Raw genomic sequence first — 22,455 nt, forward strand, 5'->3', positions numbered from 1 at the left:
CAGACATGTGTAATAAAAAAGAGATTGCAAATATACTAACAATTTTGGTTTACATAGCATTTTCTTCAGTCAAAACCAAATACTTCAAAATTTTAAAAAATTAGGCAACTCGGAAAGACTAGACTACTGTTGCTAAAAGTGAAAATCTCAATATAAATGTGAAACTAAAACAGACAAGAAAGTATCACTTGGTGTAATAACCTAAAGTGACAACTCATGTAATCTAGGTTATGTTATTAATACCATTATTAATAAAAAGATAGATAAAACCATTATTTTTAAAATAAAAAGATCTACTTCTTGCAATTCTAATAATTGTATCTATGTTAAAATATGCAGTATATTGTGAATGCTATATTGGTCAGACTAAAAATATATGCTGTAGAATGAATCAACTCAAGTTTCACATTAAAATCCCACATCAGTGTCTATTAAGATGTTCTGAACATTCTTACTATTGTACATTAAGTACCCATGGGATATTACAGGAACCTTTCATTTTCCACTTTGATCTTGTGATAATAAACAACAACAAAAAATAATATGGAAAATTATTTAATAAATATTTAGTTATGTTTCATTTACACATTGTTTTCATAGACTTTGAATAAAATTAATTTATGTATTTGTTAAAAAGTATTATGCATTATATTTAGATTGGCTGAATAAAAGAAAAAGCTATACAATTACATGCAACTAACTACAGATATGAAAAATACAATATTTAAGTCTTTTAAGATTTATATATTATTGCACTTGAGAAGATCACTCTTCCTTATATAAAACTCTTTCAGAATTCGGTACAATTAGATGTATATTCCAAATATGAAGTATCTCCAGATGTATATATCAAAGATATATACACATACATAATTAAAATGAGTTTTGATATAATTATATAAATAACATACAGTAATATATGATAGTATAAGTTACACAAATTAGAAATACATTTTCTAATTAATGAATACAGGAATTGAGTGTGTTACATTGAAACTATTTCTCAACCATACCACATTATTACAGTTCATGTTACCACATCCATTCATGCATCATTCAATAACCTAACATCTTGACAACAGCCTGTGGCTAATATGTCCATAGCATACCTTTCTTTCCTACATACTTTCTACAGCCATTTACAATAAGTGTTTCAACAATTCATCCAAAAAATTACAGGCATCAGATATCTAATGACTTTAATAGGATGTTTTCATATGGAATATTATGAATACCTAAATTTTTTTCCAGCTGTTTGAGGTATGACACGGTTGAACACACATCTTGTAGAAACAATACCTTTACATGCCTTTTATCACTTTTCAAGATGGAGAATTCTTCTTTATTATATTAAGCACTGTTGCCTGGGTTATGTAGATGGCTTTTGTCATTGACTCTTATGCTTCTGGACTTTAATCTGTTAAAAGATGCTACACTCTGCTTACCACAGCTGGAAAATGAGTTATTGCAGATCTTACTATGGATAGTTTTGGTGACCCATGGAAGATGATCAGTATTTCATTTCCAATACTCTTAAGTACAATGGATATCACCCCCTTAAAAAGTCTAAACCTCCAAACTGAAGACATTTATGATTCAAGCATATAAATTGTGTCTGAAGAACCATAATATACCTTTCTCAAAGCAATCTAATTTTGGTGGCCTCAAACTACTTATAAAATGGCAAACAATGAAAAAATGTAGTTCTGATACATTATTTTCTACCCAGATCTTATAATGGTTGTGGGTGTCACATGATCTGTTGATCTGCACATTTAAAGTAGTTTTAAAACAAGACACTCAATCTTGTATATCTTAAATGTATAGTCTATAAATTCATCACTCAAAATGCTATATATAAACTTGTTTCTGATCCCTATTTAAGCAGATAAGCACAAGAAAAATTACACAATTTTGCTTAGCTCTTTCAGCATGGGCTCCAACTTAGGTTTCAACCTCAATCACTTTGTGATTGTTACAGTTTTTTATGCTATAATTTAAATTAATAAGTGTAACTTTACAAAATTTTGCAAATTATCAGTACATGTTATTAAGTTTTTGTATGCAAAATATATTTACTTTATTAAGCTTTAACATCTTTTATGTAACATTTTCCTCTTGCCTTTTTATTTCTTTTTGTATGTTGACTATTCATCATGCAAAGTAATTTTGAGCTTAAGATTAAAAATACTTTTATGAATGAGAAAATTTTCATATTTTACATGTAAAATCTTTATAACCTTCATATAATTATCACAAACATTTTTAGAAAGAACTTTATATTTTATCTGTTATTTTCACTACTGGATCTCTGTACGGGTTGGGAGGATTTAGCCAACCTAGTAACAACCATAAAAAAATTAGAAAATAAATATAAATTATGCTTTTTCATTCTAAAATAACTACAGATTTCAACTCTAAAACACATATGTTTAGTCTAAATAGTTTATATCTTATAACCCTTTACATTTATATATTTTTTATTATACTGACCTTTAAGCCTTGCCTGGCCAACATTAAAGATGAAATGACATAGCACATGCACACTCATGTTACCATATCCAAGAATATACTGGCCTTTACAAAGTCATGCATCTTGGGTGTGTTTTATTAGGTTAGTATTTTGAACAATTCAATTATAGTACTGCTGCTTGCCATAGGTTGCTAAGTCTTATCAAATTTTGCCTGTGAAGGACGTGAAACAAAATATTTTTCAGCCTTTATACATACATCCTGAAATAACCAAAAACCACTACTATATCAATAGCACAGAGGTCTACTAAAGTTTATCAAGTTCAGTAACTAAGTTTTATTTAGGTCTAAAAAAGTATATGAGTGAGTAAATGCGGCAATGTCTTAACAAATAGAAAAGATAGGAGGTTCTTATTTTATATACTAGCTTGGCAATATTGGTAACTGCTAATTCAAATGAAACTACAGACTTTGTTTTGGACATCACAAACCTCTAATTTAAACCAATGCTGCATTCAGCATAACACAATACACCAAAACTGATATTTAGGTGCATTTTTTAATATTTAATTTTAAATCAAGAAACTAATGCATAATAACGAAATATGGATTATAATCTACAATTTCATACCAAACTTACTCAACAATTCATAAAATAATAGTTGTGAAAAATTTTGAATGCGAGTCAACAAACAGAATGACACGGCCTTTGCCCCGTGTTGATATGGAAAACCCTTTTTATGATTGGTCATGGGTCAAAGGCCATGCCATCACACTTTTTGACTTGGATTCAAAATTTTATTGAACTACTATTTTATAATTTTATATTAAGTTTGGAATCAAGTTGTAGATTATAATTCAAACTTTAATATCATACAGAAGTTAATTTCTTAATCTAAAAGTAAATATTTAAAGAACCCATCTGAATATAAATCCTAGTGAGTCATTTGATATGTTGAATGCAACACTGGTTAAAATTAAATATATGCAATGTCAAAATACAAAATCTATAGTTTTGTACAAATTAGGAATTCAATCACAAATATTAACACACTAGAATATTAAATAAGAAAAACTCATTTTGCTGAGATATGGCTTGTGTATTGAATTAAACACAGTGGCTCCATTCACCTCTTTCCATTTTTAAAATTGTCCCTTATATACTCTTACTACAATATATGACATGTGAATAACCAATCCACAGCTCAGAATGTTTGCCTAGTGGTTTTCTCAATGATTTTAATCTGTGAAAAGACTAAATTACCATGTTATTTTGATCCATTATCTCAAGGTGGTAGGTTGTGTCTTCAGTCTGCTTAAATTTTCATACTTCTTAGACCTAAATAGAGCTTATTTAATAAGCTTAATAAATTATAGTGGAATACTAAGGTATCAGTATAGTTATTTATGACTTTTTGGTTATTAAACTGTATATAAAAACTTTTAAAACATTGTTCGATATCCTCCATATACAAAATTTTAAAAGGCCTAGAAATGTATGTCCAGCAGCAACCAAGTTCAAATGTTGTAGCTAGAAGAGATACTTGTTTGCTTTACTTTAGTTTTCTTAAAATGTAGAACAATAAAAAAAAATTTCATAACTAATTTCTAAATAGTAATGATCTCTCTCTCTCTCTCTCTCTCTCTCTATATATATATATATATATATATATGCATAACATAATAATTTGTTATTGTATAATACAAAATAGTAGTCCACTAAAACAGAGCCAATACTAGATCAGTTTTGTATTATTGGAGATAGTGACACGAGAGCAAATGTGCCACCTCAGTGCAAGTTAATGTTAGCTAGGCACAACTAGAAGGTCAATATAATAAAAAATAAATATACATGAATATATAACGTTGAGACTTAAGCTACTTATACTAAAGTTTTCTAGTTTTGTGTTATAATAGGAAGTCATTCTAGCATGAAGAAACAACAATTTATATTTCTTTCCTAATTTTTATGACAGTTATGATGTCAGTCAGATGAGAAACCCCACATAGGGTACAGAAAATAACAAAATATAAAATTTTACTGAAAACAAACGTTTCAAATGTATTTAGGAGGTTTTAGAAATTACACAAATAATATTTGAGACCTTGGAGACAAAGAATAGTCATTTAATCATAATATGAAATCACTTTGCATTGGACTAGTGGCCAAAAAGACTATTTATATATTTTCAAACAAACCTTTAGTAAAAATATTTCATTAAAAAATTACGATTTTTTGTGTCCAAAAATTGTAACCTTTATTAAAAGTCTGCCAGATTTTGTAAAGGTACATATTTTGTATATAAAATTTACAGGGTAATATTTAACATATGCAAATGTGTACATAAACTCATGTATAATACACTGAGCCCATTGCAAAAGTATTAATGGAATAATAAATATAGATATTAAACCTGTACAAAATTCTGTTAATTCAAACAAAAGCTGACACATTACACACCTGAACTCTATGTTCCAGTGCCTTCTTTACAGTAACATCCAAATTATTGTAAGTCTTCTCAGCAGCCAGATTCTATATAAATATTATTTTTCTTACATTTAGGAATTTAAACAGTATAATGCATCACAACAGTAGTGTTTAATATCCAATTTCTTTACAGAACACAAAAAATATATGATGTTAAAATTAGATTTAAGATATGGTCAATTTAATTGGTTTTGGAAATAGCAGAAAGATTTATATCATGCTCTTATTCAACAGTAAGTGTACATTGTTTACTCTATTTGGTCATTGAGTAATACAAGTTTAACGAAATCTACATACATGACTAAACATTTTATAATGATTGTTAAAATAACTTTACTTGTTTGCCTGGCACAAGAGACTACATTTTATGACATCTTTCACAGAATAAATTCAGCTTCTAATCAAAGAAGTATTGTTAATATTTTACAATACATATATGGACAAACATAGTTAAAATAAAAAAAAAATCACCTAATGTTTTGTACTGCTTTCATTTTATTAATTTTCAAAAAACTTCTTTCACATATCACAGGATATTCTTCATTTTTAGAAACATCAGCATCTTTTAAATAAAACTTAATATAATCCTAACCACAATACTTGGATCAATTAACTGCATTCATAAGAGATGAAATTAATGTAAGCTGAAGCAAATTATATTAAAAAATCACTGAAATTCTATTGTCACTACATCTAGTGTATATTAAATGGTGCTCATAAAAATAGTAAAAACAAAAAATACACTAACAATGACATCAAACTTTGCATATATATCCACCACTTTCCCCTGTTCATCCTCTACAGGTAAAGCTGAAACCCGTCTCTCTATGAATTGGTTCAATGCCAGAATAACTGGAGTGCTCACTTTGATCTAAACCAAACAAGTTATTTTAATGATATAAAAAATTATAATTCAATTCCAATAGAATTGGTTATTCTTCATAAAGACAGTATGTAAATGAAAACAATACTAAAACAGAACTATTTATTTTTATTTTGAAGATAAATTTTACTTCCACATATGGAAATAAAAAGTTCAAATATAGGCTTAGAACATTAAATAATTTGTAAATAGGCTATCTATACGGTACTCAACCTTCTGATAAATAAGTGTAAAAGGTTATATTTCTTTTGTAACAACAGCATTACAATTAATTTATCTTCCAAACCTCTTTAGATTTGAAACATTGTTCTCTGCTTATCAATAAGTGTTAATACCTATACCAGCCATTCTGAGATACATTTTTATTTCAAGTGAGTTTCTTCTTCATCAAGAATTCATGGAAACTGTAACAGATTCACTAATGTATATTTATTTTAATATGTATGTTTGTTTACTTCAATATATATTTAGAAATATATGTAACTTGTATTGTTAAATGTGTATTGTGCAAGTCCTACCTTTTTCTGAATTTGTAGATTCTCGAGAGCAAGAACTAACAATGTACTAAATGTGTACATACTACTGGTGATTACCAGCATTGTTGCCAAGTAAATTTTTGAGAATCTCACCTAAAGATCATAAACTAATACACTAAAAGACAAAATAATATTGTTAGTTAGCTACAGTTAGCATACTACAAGGCTTGGAAGCTATAATTGTGACAAACACTTATTAATCGGAAAACTATGGATATTTGGCCAGGAATGTGAAGTTTTCATGAAAGTTTTGCTCAACACCATTTGTCTATTTTGCATCACATGATGTTTCAAGCATCTTCAGTGCCAAACGATAATCTGTATTAGTTAGAAGCTGCCCTAGCCAAATCACCTTTGTGGAATGAGAATCTTGTACATTTAAAAATAGTACTTGTTGTAACTTCGGATTTCTTCCAGATTCCATTATATGCAGTTTTATCCGAATACATAACAATGTTCTATGGCTTACTGTTTAATCATGTATTACATCATTAATGATGTAATCCTTTAAATGTATTTTCATGTAGGAGTGTTAGATCCCGATTGTAATCAGATTTAAATGCTGCGTGTAGTGATACAGTATTGTATAAAGGAAGTGAGCATCCACATGCTGGATGAGACCCATGCGAGATTAAAACTGTTACAAAAACTATTGTCGTTATCACAAAACAGATACAAGAAACATTCAAGATTTGTATTGTCCCCCCCTTTTTTGTATTCAAACTACAACTATAATCGCCCCACAGTCGGTAAGCAACTGTTTAAGTTTTGTTGATCATAAACAAAAAATATTGATTTTTGTACAAATTTCCCCGATTCACTACGTGGGTTTGGATCTAATAACAGAATTTGCAATTTTGTTTGTAAATGATACTTTTGTGTTCAAAGAACTGTAATCTGAGAAAGTACGTGTCGATACTATTCTGAATTCTTCATAGATTGGCATGTTTTCAATTCAATTCTGAATTTATGTTTATTGCACTTTGATATGTTTTATGTAGCCTTTATGTGTTTTATATATAAACTGCAGGAAGATATGTTGTTCTTGCTAACTAGACCAAGTTGTGTATCATGCTACTAAAATGTTTTGTCATATTGTATACTTTCAATTATTATTTTTCTTTGTTATAGTTGACTATAACGGTTGTTATAGTTATTACTTAGCACTTGATATTTAATAAAAAGATCAGTAATACAACACTTGGCTTGAGTTATTGGATCAGAATACAACACACAACACTGTGGGCAATTACAAGGAACATTTACAAATTTTGAATATTATGAACCATTCAACTTCAAATAATTTACTAGGGATGTTAGTATTTGTAGGACGACATTAGGTATCTGTCGTCTTCTGTGAAAAGTAAGCTTATAAACCAAATTAGGCCAAACAAGAATACAGCTGGTTAACATTCCCATCAAGTGAAGTGCATCTGTGTATCAACACAGAATTAACTTGAATCTTTTATGAACAGTCCAGGTTCATGACTAACAATTCCAGACAAAATTGAACACTGAGATGTAAAAGTTATTATTTGTAACAAGTATATGTAAGAACTATTATTGTGAATTGTATTGTTGTTTCTATATTAAACTATATTTGTCTTAATAAAGAAAATCATGTGTATCAATCTTGTTGGAAAATATCACTGATCTGACATATTCAATTAACTTCTAAATTAAAATTTTCAGCTATTTGAAAGTGTAACACATCATGTTGGTAACATAATAAACCATAGACTCATCCAAGATAAATTATAATACATAACACAAATAAAATATATTTTTTTACCTTTTTAGGTTTAAGCAATCCTATAAGTATTACTTTCAAGCCCAAGTAGTGATACAACGAAAGAAAATTTAAAATAACTTTAAAAACTCAAAAGTGCAAATAAAATAGGCACATTGCATTAAGTGCAACAATCATTAAACACAGGAAGAATAGACAGCTAAGTTTTAAATTAACTTAACATGGCAATTTGTATTGTACAAGAAATTATCAATTGCATAAAAATATATGTACAATATTACCATTTTTTTTTCATGACAAAAAAATATAAACATAAAAATTAACACATGCAAGGTACCAGTTTTTATTTAACCTGGAATAAAAGTGGTTACATTTTCAAATACTTTTATGAAAAGATTTACTTCTAGTCTTGGTTAAGTAAATAATATCATACAATTTCTACTCTTATAGTAAGTTAGTTAGGGCAGTTTGTTTGTATTAGAGCAAAAACATGTTAGGCTATCTGCTGTGTTCATTAGGGGAATTGAAGCCTTGATCCCAACAAGTGCATAGACTTACTGCTGTCCTAGTTACTTATGAAAACCAGTTTAAAGCAATACTTAATAAAATGATAAAACACAATCAAGACATTTTAAATGCAATTTTAGGTATTTTATTCTCAAAATCTTGCATGTATGCAATGATTAGAGAATATAAAAATTCACGTCTACTATTCACACTGATAACATTGTTTGTCAAAACTGGATGCACAATTTTTTTTTAATACTTAAACTTTTGTTTTCTTTACATGTAAGAATTATGTTGAGAGTAGATGTTCCATGAAAGTTTAGGTCACAGTGGAATCTAAAGTTTTGTGAAATACAATACATCAATTTACAAATGCCAAATTGAGTGAATTAGAAAATTAATTAACTTAATGTCAGTTTCAGTCAGTTAGAGAGTCTGTTCATCAGAAAGTTTTTCAGTGTGCATGTTTGTTATGCATCAATTAGAAAGAAAGTTTGTAAATAACTGACTAAACTTATTTGTGACTCAGGCATATTAGGTTTAGGAATTTCTATTCAAATGTTATTTTTGATGTTACATTTACCAGTGGACATAGCCTGTACAGACTGCAACTTAAGAAATAAATTACTTCATTATTATGGAAACACTTTGCATTGTTTTTACCATATAACTTGGAAAAATCTAATTATTGATAGAACACTATGAAGAGAATATTTGCATTTTGTACTGGATGACAAAACTTAACACTTTTAATGTATATTAAAGCATATTCACATGCAATAATCTATTATTTAGTTTAATGAGCAAAAAAAAATAATAATGCTTTCTGATAAACTGATCTACATAGAGTGAAAAAAAAACCAAAACCAACTACACAGCAGGAAGCTCCATTACCAATACTTTATAATGGCACTAAGGTTCTTTCCTGACTGTATTAAACTATTCATAGTGTAACTATAGTCCTACCTGCCTATTAATTCTTCTCTAAACAATTTTAAAACAAGTGAGAAAAAAAACAACTTTTCTCTTCCTAACCAGCATATTTCAGATGTTCCAACACTTATCTGAACATCACAAACAAATTGAGTAAGCACCTTATACATCCATTGTGATGTGACTGCTAAGTTGCATCATACACTGTATTATAAGTTTAGACAAGATGATTGTACAAAATGCAAGTAGAAAACTTGTATGTTATTAATACATGTTGCGTGTTTAATGATATATATCATGTAATAATTCTATACCAACAGCACATCTGAAAGAAATACACCAGGTTAATTCTTCAAATTTCTTATAGCATCAGACACTAGAACAAAATTGAATAATCATACTACTCTATATTTATGGTTATTATAGTGTTTAATCTATACTTTAACAAATAACATTACTAAATCATACCAATAAACAAACAAGGCAGACTATGAAAACTTTTTGAAACTCAAACATGCATAACAAGAGAAATGTTTAAGTAAGATGTTAGTAGTGTACTATTTTCATATGTTTGTGAGTTGATGAGGTACTGCAAACTGGTACATAGTACTATCTTCACATTGATTACAACAAATTCATTTAATGAAGATATAAAAATGTTTTATAGAAATAAATTATTTTTATTAATTTACTTAAGATTTGATATACAACATCAGTTACATACAGTTTCCACTAAAGATAATTTTCAATGCACAAATAAGGGTGAACGATGTAAGTGCCATGATATGTAAAAAAAAAAAGAAGAAAAAATGCTATTCTGATCTAAATGCATTCACAATATTCAACAAAACAAGTTGTTGAAATAATTTTTTTACAAGCACAAACTTTTAGCTCTGTCATCCCTTAACAGATTCTATATCTAATCACAATTTGACTCAGGGGTCAAACCCTTTCAACTGATGTATTTGACCATATGTAAGGTCTCGCAGATTAATTTATTCTGATCCTCCCTTAAAGAACTTCAATGTGAAAGACTGGTATTGATCCTGATCTACTAAATCAGGTACACCTGTGCCACAACTGGTATTGCTGGCATATAGCTAATAGAAAACAAAATGAAGGACTTTTAGATTAATTTACTTTATAACATGCCTAAAAGCAATTGGAGATTCCTTTTTTTAATTTATTTATTTCCAACAATACATATGGACACTGTTGCATTTTAAGAAATTAGTTTTACTCTATCATTTTGATCTGAACTTGCAACTAACTTGTATTATTATTGAATCATTTATAAGAAATAACTGCCCCTCACCTGATCAGTTTGCTTAAATACAAGAGTTTAAAAATAAATATACAGTAAACATTAGAAATTTGTAGTTGTTTAGTTGTGCAACTATTTATTTGGTGGAGGGTAAGCCCTTGTGTATTGATTGCTGACAGTTTGCAGATGTACTCTGTAGCAATTGAGAGTTGCAATGCTCATATGTAAGGTAAAATGCAACTTTCATTCCTGTTTGTACAGATTTTATCTGCATCTAGAATGTTATAACAGTATAAGCTCAAAACGATACAGTGCACTAAACCTGCAGATTTAAGGATAATTTAGAGATGTAGCTTGGGGAAGATTGTGTTATTATGGGTGGATTGAGGGGGGGGGAACAACAGATAAAGAACGTAACACAGTAAATGGATAGAACTGGAAAAAGACTGTTTTGGAGGAGGCTGAAAATGAAATTTCTGGACTTACAAGAGTGAATAATAGTAAAAAAAATTAAGGTTACAGAAACAGATTCAGAAGAATTCAGGTACCAGTACCTAACATTTTCAAATCTTTGGTTGTTTGTAACAAAGAAAGAGTTGATCAAAAAGCTTCTATAGACAGGGATAGTATACACATTTTTGTTTATAGTGGAGAATATAGAAAAACAAAACTAGAATTTATTTATTTGGTGTTTAGTGTAAGACATTATGGAGCATATCAACAGGTCAATTCTTGCATGACCTCAAGATAATTATACTTTTAATATATGTAGAAGTATATATAGGGACTGCTTGGTTGGTTTGGTGTTTTATGATGCAAAGCAACTAGGCTATCTGTGCCAAACATCCTGTAAAAAGTTAAAATTAAAGTTAAATTATTAAAATTCATAAAAGGAAATTAAGGTAAAACAAGGCAAAGTTTAATTTTTGAATTAAAAATATACATAGCATTAAATCCAATTTTTACATCTAGTCTACAGAGAAAAACTATAGTAATACAACTTGAAAAGGACTTTCTGTGGCATAATTGTAATTATCATAACTCACCAGGAAGACTAACAGGTAAGTTCAATAACTACTGTTAGTCACCTGAAGTTGGTCTTTCCAGTCCTATTTGAGTTATTTGATGTTATGGCCAATTACAGAAAGTAAAGTAATACAAGTTTTAAAGACTTTTAGCAAAATTTTAATTATTATAACTTGCGAGGATGACTAACGAGTAGTTCAAACAGCAACGTTAGTCACCCAAAGTTGGCCTTTCCTGACCTGATTTCGATTTATTTGATGTTATGACCATTTTCTAATTTCAAATTGAACTAGATGGACTTTCATTCTTAAAAGAGAATCACATTAAAAAGATATAATGTATAAATTAAAAAACTTGGATAGCATTAAAAATATTAATGGCCTTTAAAAAACTAAAAACATTTATAAGGTGGACAGTGTCGCCATCACCAATAACACTGTCTAACGTTATGGATAAACCTTGAAACAGAACGTGTTTAAAATGGTGTCGTCGTTGAGAGTTGTAATGATGGCAAGACAGTAAAATGTGGCTTATCGTGACCTGAGTGTTACACAGACAACGCATTGGTGCATCAGTCCCAGATAAAAGAAAATGATGAGTTAAGAAATTGTAACCAATGTGTAGTCTAGTTAGAACAACTTCCTCTTTCTGATATTTATGGAAGCAAGGCAGCCAAAGTCCAATAGGAGGTTTTATTTGGAAAAGCTTGTTTTCACATTGCTCACTCCAAGTCAACTGCCAACTGGCATAAAGCCAAGCCCTGAATACAGGACCACAGTCCATGTATGTAACAGGCACAGTAGTGACAGTGCCAGAGCAGATAGATTTAGCTGTGGTGGTGGCGAGTTCGTTCCCGTAAATACCAACATAGCATGGTATCTAGAAAAACTGGATAGAAGTAGATGTTATAGAGAAATGGGCCAGTCGGTTTTGAATACTGGCAAGAACAGGGTGTGAACTAACATGCAGCGATTCCAGGGCCAGTGAAGAACTAAGTGAGTCAGTATAAATAGTGCAGTTTAAGTACTGCTCAACTTCTATGTGATCCACAGCAAGAGAAATGGAATACAGTTCAGCAATGAACACATATGCTGTAGAGAGGATTCTGTGCACAACCACCAAACCACAACAAACCCACACAGTCACCTGGTTTCAAACCATTTGTATAAATAGGAGTGGAAGGATGGCTCATGAGATGTCCAGCAAATAACAGACAGTATTTCCAATCGGGAGTGTCTGCTTTTCTCAGATGATTTAAAGATAGGTCACATTTGGGGACTGTAATAAGCCATGGTGGGATGGGCTGACTGGTGGATACAGCATTGTTATCCAAGAACAGACCCAATTCATCCAACTGCACCTGGATACGAAGGCCAAAAGGAACAATGATAAATCATCTGTTCTGAAAAATCATGGCCCACTAAGGAAGGAAAACACAATCCCAGGTGGGATGCTTTGGTAAGGAATGAAGTTTCGAAGCATATAGTAAAGACAGTTGCAAGAAGCAGAGGTGCAAAGAAGGTTCACAAGGCTGTGTATAAGCTCTGAGCCAGGGAAGTGCGGAAAGCCCCAGTGCAGAGCCAAAGTCCCTGATGGTGAACAGGTGCTCTTGTACATTTGACCTGTGGCTGCCAGATGTGTGGTATAAAGGTCAGCTTATGGTCAAAGATAAGCCCCAGGAACTTTGTCTAAGGGACCATAGGCAGCACAACTTCACCAATAAGAAGTTCAGTATATGGACTGAAATAAGTATGTTCTCATTTCAGGAGTGCTTCCTTGGGCTACATGCAAAGTTAATTACTTAACAGAATCCAAAACTTAAATGAAATACCAGGGATATTCTTAGAACCACAGATAGAATTGTTGGGTACCTAGGAGAGCTGTTAAAAGTAGGGATAAGTTATACAATAGAGAAGTGTTCACTTATGTAGATTAGGTAGTAGGATGTTTGGTGAAGATCTAAAGATATTCATTAAAAGTAATTTAAATGGTCAAAAATTGGGAATAAACAAATTGTAAGATAATAGCTTGGGCAATGAGATGTGTGGAAATAGATTTAGAACAAAACAAGTTAAGTAATGATTTTAAAACCAAGTGCCAGATTTATTTGCTGATGATATTAATTTTGCCCTAATCTCTTGGGTATCTCTTGTTGTACCGAGAATGTTGAGGTAATACAAAATGAGTTGGATCAATTGATGTGTTTGATAAATACTTGGCAAATGATCGTTATTATTTAGTAAAGTATAATATGTATTATGGAAAGCCTTCATATATGTGTGGTACGATTTGGACGTAACAGCCTTATAATGAAGTTTATCACAATGGAACTTGGTTGTTTTAAAATTTTATGAATTTTTAACTTTAAAACAAGAAATTCTTCAGATGTTAATAATAATTTATCTAGAATCTAAAGTCACCAGTATCAAACATTAAAAAAAAAATACATACTGTGGCAATATTATCATAAGTTCCAACTTTTAGTTCTCTCAGAGTTTTTCTCAGGTAGCTTGGTTTTGGAAGCTCAGAAAACTATCAAATATAGAGAAACGCACTGTAATGTAAGTATACTTAAAACATATAGTAGATTTATGTACTTTAACACTGTATGAAGAAGCATTTCTGAAACACATATACACCTGTGACAAAATACAATTGCTTCTAGTAATAAGTTATTATATTAATCAATTTATGTTCATAATGGAGTTAACTTTAATAGTGTGATATTAGTCACAGAGAGCACACAAATAATTCTAGCATCTAACTATGCAGTAACATCTGTTGCCCCACATGAACCCACACGACGATCACTGATGTTTAAATGGAACTTAATGGGACAAACTACATTCACACCATCCACACTGTGAAACTGTAACGATGAAAAATTTACAAGTTTAGCGACATCACCAAAGTTCATACAAGCAAACACACACATATATTCAAATCAAAGGCCCATAGAAGACAATTGTACACAAAAACCATATTGTTACAGGTACGAGCATGAAATTATGGCTTAACAGACATATCAATTCAACGCAGGATTGTGGTAAGATAGAAACAATGAATTAAGACCTATACTACATATCCTATGCATTCCAACTCTTACATTATCAAATCAAGACAATCTTTGAAAGTTTCCAAAGGATAAACAAATCAATACCTTGTTCAACCAGCAGGTACATGGGAAGACCCTAATTGAAATTCCAAAGCCTCCAGTGTCTATTGTAAGAAATCCCAAGTGATTGTAACCATGCTAACCTCAGAGTGAATCTATTTATAGGTATTCTTAGTCAGTTGTTCTTATGAGTTTGGTTGACAATGATGGCATAATTATAATGTAACAAAACTGTGAAGACATATAACATGTATGAAGGCAATAAAACAAAACACTCAAATATACAAATGCATTATCTCAATGGTAAATATCAACTTTCATATAATCACGTATTATGCATGAGAGAACTAATTGTCTATGGGGATGAACATGTGTGCGAGTTGGTTTTTGGATTATTCCCCAATCTGGATCAAATCAGATTCATTTGAAAGGGCATAAAACTTAAATATTGTCAGGCTTTAGATTCAAACAATGAAATTGAGCTAGCTGTGGCTACATTCCCACCTAAATCACCCAATTTATTAAACTGTATATTATTCACAAGAATTATTGTTCAACAGCAGGATGAGATTATGCACGGCACTTTCCAAATAGCTGGCTTTCCTAGTTGGAAGTCCTCTGTTATAATGACTTGAGTCTCCCACCAGTATCATCACTTTCCTCACCAGACCATCTCTGCTTGGCATAGTGTCAATGATTTTTGCCAGTTTCCAGCATCCTCTTGGGTGTTCTTCCTCTTTGAGTAGAACTATATCACCAACTTTAGGTTTTTATGTTTGGTTGTTCATTTTTGATGCATCTGAAGATTTAGCAGATACTCTTTGTGCTACTGCTGCCAGAATCTTTCTGAGAGATATTGTTCTTTCTTCCATCTTTTTCTGGTATACAGATCTTCACAAACAAACTCTCCTGAGGGAGGAATCACTGGCTCAGTCTTGGGAGTGAGCAGATGATTTGGGATGATCGGAATTTGACCTAGTTGAGATTTTCCACTGATAAGGTGCGACTGTTTACAATTGCCATCATCTCACAGAAAAAACTTCACAGTGATGAGCTGTCAAGTCTTCCAGTGGCATTGCAAAGAAGACCTGTAAGGATGCTTCGAATCGATCGAATCTGTCTCTCCCAAATGCCACCCATGTAGCTAGATTGGGGAACATGCTGAACAAATTCAGATCCATGGCTGATCAGAAAGTTCTTGAGTTTACCTTTCTCACATTCTTCCATGAGTTTGGCAAATTCTCTGTGGGCTCCAGTGAAGTTGCTTCCTTGGTTGGAATGCAGTCAATGCACTTTCCCCCTCAATGCAATGAAGCACTCAAACTATTGACAAATGCATCCATGCTCATGTTGTTTAGCATCTTCACATGGACAGCGCGTGATGCCATGCATGTGAAGATTAGGCCATACTTCTTTAATTCTTTATGACCTTCCTTCACAATGAATAGGCTGAAGCAGTCAAAGCTGGTGAAATGGAAGGGAGGAGTTGATCCTCTTCTTTCTTCTGGCAGGTCTGCCATCTTCTGCATTTGGCACTCTCTCTGTAAGTGACGGCAGTTCACGCATTTATATATCATGAAGGAGACAGCAGCTGTACAGCCTACAATCCAAAACCCATTGAAACAGAGCTCACTGACTGTGAATCTTCGACCCTGATAGCCAGTCCTCTCGTAGTGGTGTTGGATGATGTGCTCTGTTATATGGTTGCATCTGGAAAGGATGACTGGATGCTTCACTCCAAAGTCAAGATCTGCCCTGTTGAGGCAGCCCCCAATCCGAATTAATCCATCTTGAGCAATAAATGGATCAGGTTTGCAGATGGAATTGTTTCTTTTCAGTGTCCCTTTGGGGTCCTGCAGGGTTTGCAGCTCCTCATAGAAATGGTCTTCTTGTACCATACACAGTATTGCATGCTCTGCTGTTTACTTCCTGATGGAAGTGTCTACTGTTGAGGCAGTCCATTTCCATTGGATGACTTTCAGGAGAGTTGATACTGCTATTACCAATTTTGACCATCAAGAGAATCTCTCAAAGCATGCGAGAAGGGAGAAACCCTTTTGGGCTGAAGAGAAGAGCACACTACATCCTTTCTCAATTTGGGGTCATTTAGTGCTAGATTTTGAGCCTCTGAAGTTGGCTTGACATCACCCTTTTTCCCATAAAAAGGAAGGTCCCACAAGTTAGTTACCACCACATAGATCATGTATTATTTGACCGTGTGATGCATGGTCGACCAGACTTTGATCTGTTTGAATATAGTTCCATTGCTGATGGACCATGGCTTCTCCGATGGGTTGGACTTAGTTTACCACAAATATGTGAAAGCGATGCATGTTACTGTTGATGTAGCCAAGCACGAACTTTGAATCAATCCAAAAGTACTCTTCTACATTTTCCCAGGTGAGCTCACACTTGAGGAGTTTGCTAACTTTTGTGGACCCCACAGCTGTTTGGAACTCTAGTCTAAAGATGGTGACGAGCTTCAGTGGTGCCACTCTCGTATTTCCCATCAGAAGTGAACAGTGCACATAACCATGTTAATCAATGAGCCTTAGGTATGAGCACTTACCATACAAAGAGGTGCTGGCATCTGAGAAGTGATGTATCTCACAATGTGTGACACTGCCAAAGTTCTCTGGCTTGTAGCTTGTAGTTTATTTTAACCTGGGTCAGATGATAGAGTTCGAATCTCCATTGCTCCCACCTTAGATGCAAATCGTCACTGAGAGGGCTATTTCATTCAGCAGTATCTCTGCACATTTGTTGCAGGATCTGTTTTATGATCAAAAAGAATGAGGCAAGAAACCCCAATTGGTCATATACAGAGGCTCCTGTAGAAAAGATGCCTCATCATGTCAAGGGTCAATCAATGAGGGTCATTTGGAATTGAAGCAGATCAGACTCTACATGCCACCGTATGCACAACACTCTCTCCAGTGGGGTCCCTTCCTCTGGTAGATCAAAGTTTTCCATTTTTGGTGCCCTGTATGTAGGGGAAATTGAGTCTAGAGCCTCTTGTTTGCTAGATAAGAACTTGTGCATATGGATGTTTCTCTTTGCACAGATTTTTTTGGGTCTATTTTTATTAGATGGATGGCTTTGATGACAGTTTTCACACTTTTTAGGCCATCATCCACATAAAAGTCTTCTTGAATGAAGCAAGCAGCATGAGGGCTTTCTACTGTGTTGTCATAGGCCAGCTGCCCAAGATGGCACAGGCAGGTAATGACACTGCTCCAAAAAGGTGCACCTTCATTAAGTAGTCCACCACATCCCTGGACAAATCTTCAGTCCACAGGAACCTCAAAAAATCTGTCTTCTTTCTGGGCCCAGAACTGGTGGAACATTTTCTCAATGTCACAGGTGAAGACTACGGTTTATTCTGGGAATCGACAGAGCACTCCAACCAAGCTGTTTATCAGATCTGGGTCCTTGAGAAGATGGCTGTTCAACAACTGTCCTTGAAACTTCGCTGCACAGTCAAAGATGACCCAAATCTTACTTGGTTTTTGGGGAATGTACCAAGCCATTTTTTCAGAAATTTCTGGGTCTGGAGCTCTCTCGGCATCCCTGCTGTGAATTCTGTTGTTCATGAATGAAGCATAATCTGAGAGGTACCTTTGAAAACCTTCTCTGAAGATGGTTCAAGCGATTCAGGGCTGTTGTTCTATTGTTCAGAAGTTTAGGCCTCTCCTTGACAGGTAATGGCATTTCATAATACCCTTCTTCATTTTGATGGATGTACTGACCTATGATCTTCTTGAATTTCAAGTCATCCTGTGAGAATAGTTGATCTCTTTATGCAAGGACATCATTGAAATCTGACTCATAGGTCCTGTTGATTTTCACGAGGGGTGCACATTTCTACCCGTATGGATGTCTTGTACACGCAGTGGACTTCACGTTTGGTGCTCCCTCCATGTGCCACTTGGAATACCTCTGGGATTTTTCTCACAAGTATTCTGTGAGAAACTCCTATCATGTCTCCCAAGTCCTCTACCAGGTCTATGTGTCCTACAATGCTCCATCCCAATTCAGTCTCTATGGCATTTGGCTGGTAGGCCTCACCCGTAATAAAGTTCTTCAGGGCCAAAGCTTATGGACAGTTGTACCCAATCAGAAAGCCAATCTCACAGTCTTGCAGTAGTGCAATTTTGTGTGCTATTCCACAAAGGTGGGGCAAAGATCTAGTTGTTTTGGGGATTGAAATATGTGACACGCTCAGAGGGATGTAGTTCCTGGAGTAGGCAGTTGGCAAAAACACCTTTGTGGAAGAGTGCATACCACATACCATCAGGTTCTGGACTTGGAGGCAGCTGACCCTTTGGTTCTTAGATGTCATCATTGTAAGGCTCAAAGTTGTTGATTCTGATTGAGCTCCAAGTCCATCCACTGTGTCTTTCAGAATGAAGGTGGTATTGGACTGCATGTCCAAGAGTGCATAAAAATGTGTTCCCCGATTGTGTCATGTGCACTAGCAACAAAGACAGGCACAATCATTGAGCAGGTACAGGTTCATTCCTGGACATTAAAACATTACAGCACACTGCACTCCGAGTTCCTACCCTAACTTGGCTTCTGCCAGTGTCTCGTTATCTGACTGGGGTGTCCTTTATCTCACTAGACATTGTCTTGCAGTGAAGACTTGTTGGGTATTTCTTGTTGCATTTTTGGCAAATGTGCTTCTGGTGGCATTTTTGTGCTAAGTGTCCTGCTGTGAAACAACATCCACAGCATAGGCCACTTTATAATGTGTCCTCTTTTTTAGACAAGGCTTTGTTGGAGAAAGGCCTGCCTTTTACCATAAAGTGGCTTTTACTGCCACAGTTGAGGCAGGTTTCATGCTGCATTGCTTTTATGTGTGTGTCAGTTGTTGATACAAAAACTTTGGCAGCCATAGTCTGTTTCCCTCTTTGATTTGATGGCTGATCTCTGTTGGTCCTCAAAGATCCTAGTGAGGCGATGAGATCACAGTCCATCTCTGCTTCACTCATCATAAATTTTGCAAACTGGTGAAATAATGGGTATTCATGATTGATGTTATTTTTTGTATACATAACCTTCAGCCATCTTGTCACGACCAAATCTGGTAGTTTTATAAGAAGCTTCTGGTTCTCTCTGCTGTCTTTCAGGATGTCCAGATTTTTCATTTCAGCCATGGCTGCTTTGCACTGATTCAAGAAATCTGAGAACTTCTGAAGTCCTTCTCCATCTCTTCCTGTGATCTTGGGCCATTTGTCTAGCTTGTTTCTGAATACCTCAATTACAACAATGGATTGCCATATCGTTCTTCCAGGACTGCCTCAGCTTGCTGGAAGGCATTCTCTGAACTGAGCATGAGATAACCATTGATTGCATCTCTTGCTGCTCTGCTGACCTATCTCTTTATGTAATGTATTTTCTCTGCATTGCTCACCTTCTTTGTTTCAATAAGGGACTGGAATGCCATGTTCCTGTCGTTAGGTCACCTATGAATACTGAGGGTTCAGGACATAGGAGATGACAGAGGCTGACTTTTGCAGCCAATGCCTCAGCTAGTTTCATGATGTTTGTCTGTTCTATGCAGGAATGTAAGGTGTGTGCAGACACGGTTGTTAGTGTTCTCTCATTGTTATTTTGTTCCATATTTTGGCTTGCTGAATCAAGAGGGATAACACATGCAGCTGTTTTTGACCCAGTGTCTGTAGGAAGAACAATTTGGAATTAATCTTGGTTGCTGTCAGTTCTTCTGCATACACATGATATCTGCCGTCCTGCATGTACAGTAATTTTTGGATCCTTCATTGTTCCAATGCCTATCTTTTCCTTTTCATCAGAGATTCTGCTTCAGCTCTTCTCTTTGTTTCCTTGAGCTCCAGTGTGTTCAATTCATCTTCCCTCATTTCAGCCTCTCTTGCCTCCAGCTCATCTCTGTGGGCAGCCTCATTGGCTGCCACCCCTATCATCTTCATGGTGATTGAGGTTCTTGTCGAGCTCCTTGATGATGTGGATGAAACTGATTTCTGACAGCAAAGAGATTTGGGGCCTTGTCATTACAGGAGGATAGTCTCATCAGAAATATCCTGTGTAGGAGATCTCTATCACCTTGTAATTGGTCAATGCTTCTTCTAAGATTAAGATCTGAATTATCAATCAATTTTCTAACGTTGTTATAGACATTTTTCAACTTTGAAAATTCTGTTTCCAGTTCAGTTTTCATCTGTTGCATGGTAGTTATTTTACACACACTCTCTAGCTTGGTTTCACATTCTTTTAAAAATTGCAGCTTCCAAAACTTCTTTGTGTGCTCTTGTTCTTTGAGTGCTCTCATTTTCAAGGTTGGATTGCGATATCTCTTGCGAATGTCTGAAATCTCTGGCTTAAGTGTTGTGATGTCTATTTCCATGCTATCAACAGTCTTTTCTTGATTTTTCTGTTATTTGTTCTGTTTCCTCCATCACATCCACTGTGAGTTCTACGTGGAGTTGTCTTGGTTCTTATACATCTGTCGCTCAAGTAGGACTCGAGTCAGTTGACACGATGGCCACACTCATGCAGTTCCTATTTTTCTGTATTTGAAGGGTGTCTCAATTACCACAAGTCATAATGAATCCTAAATGAATCCATAATGTTGACCCATATGAACCCACACGATGATCACTGATGTTTATATGGAACTTAATGTGATGAACTACATTCACACCATCCACACTGTGAAACTGTAACGATCAACAATTAATAAGTTTAGCAACATCGCCAAAGTTCATATAAGCAAACACACACACACATATATTCGAATTACAGGCCATAGAAGACAATTGTACACAAAAACCATATTGTTACAGGTACGAGCATGAAATTACGACTTAACAGACATATCAGTTCAACACAGGATTGTGGTAAGATAGAAACAATGAATTAAGACTTATACTAAATATCCTATACATTCCAACTCTTACATTATCACATCAAGACAATCTTTGAAAGTTTCAAAAGGATAAACAAATCAATACCTTGTTCAACCAGCAGGTACATGGGAAGACCCTAATTGAAATTCCAAAGCCTCCAGTGTCTATTGTAAGAAATCCCACATGATTGTGACCATGTTAACCTCAGAGTGAATCTATTTATAGGTATTTTTAGTCAGGTATTCTTATATGCTTGGTTGACAATGATGGCATAATTATAAAGTAAGAAAGCTGTGAAGACATACAACACGCATGTAGGTAATATAACAAAACACTCAAAATACAATGCATGCATTTTCTCAAGGGTAAATATCAACTTTCATATATTCAAGTATTAAGCATGAGAGAACTAATTGTCTATGGAGATGAACATGTGCTTGATTGAGTTTCCGGATCATTCCCCAATCCTGATGAAAACCAATTCGTTTGGAAGGGCATAAAACTCAAATTTTATTAGGATCTAGATTCAAAAAATGAAATTGAGCTAGCTGTGGCTACAACATCTATAACAGAAACTTGTAATTTTCAAACATT

The 22,455-nt window shown here is 33.8% G+C and overlaps 1 protein-coding gene across 12 annotated transcripts in view; it reads right to left on the reverse strand.

The window, feature by feature from the left end:
* The window catches only part of LOC143233873 (5'-AMP-activated protein kinase subunit gamma-1-like), a 171,207-nt gene that overhangs the window by 16,461 nt on the left and 132,291 nt on the right, over positions 1–22,455 (reverse strand). For 9 of the 12 annotated variants that reach the window (XM_076470710.1, XM_076470709.1, XM_076470711.1 and 6 more), the window contains 3 exons: positions 14,311–14,391; positions 5,709–5,831; positions 4,934–5,005 (listed from right to left, as the gene is read on the reverse strand). In XM_076470710.1, the coding sequence (XP_076326825.1) occupies positions 4,934–5,005; positions 5,709–5,831; positions 14,311–14,391 (276 nt within the window). Of the gene's footprint in view, positions 1–1,235; positions 1,451–2,016; positions 2,340–2,366; positions 3,812–4,933; positions 5,006–5,708; positions 5,832–14,310; positions 14,392–22,455 lie in introns of those variants that run through there. The other 3 variants (XR_013018369.1, XM_076470715.1, XM_076470716.1) reach the window with 3 other exon arrangements.

This window comes from Tachypleus tridentatus, chromosome 12 (genome assembly GCF_004210375.1).
Source record: "Tachypleus tridentatus isolate NWPU-2018 chromosome 12, ASM421037v1, whole genome shotgun sequence".
Lineage (NCBI taxonomy): Eukaryota > Metazoa > Arthropoda > Merostomata > Xiphosura > Limulidae > Tachypleus > Tachypleus tridentatus.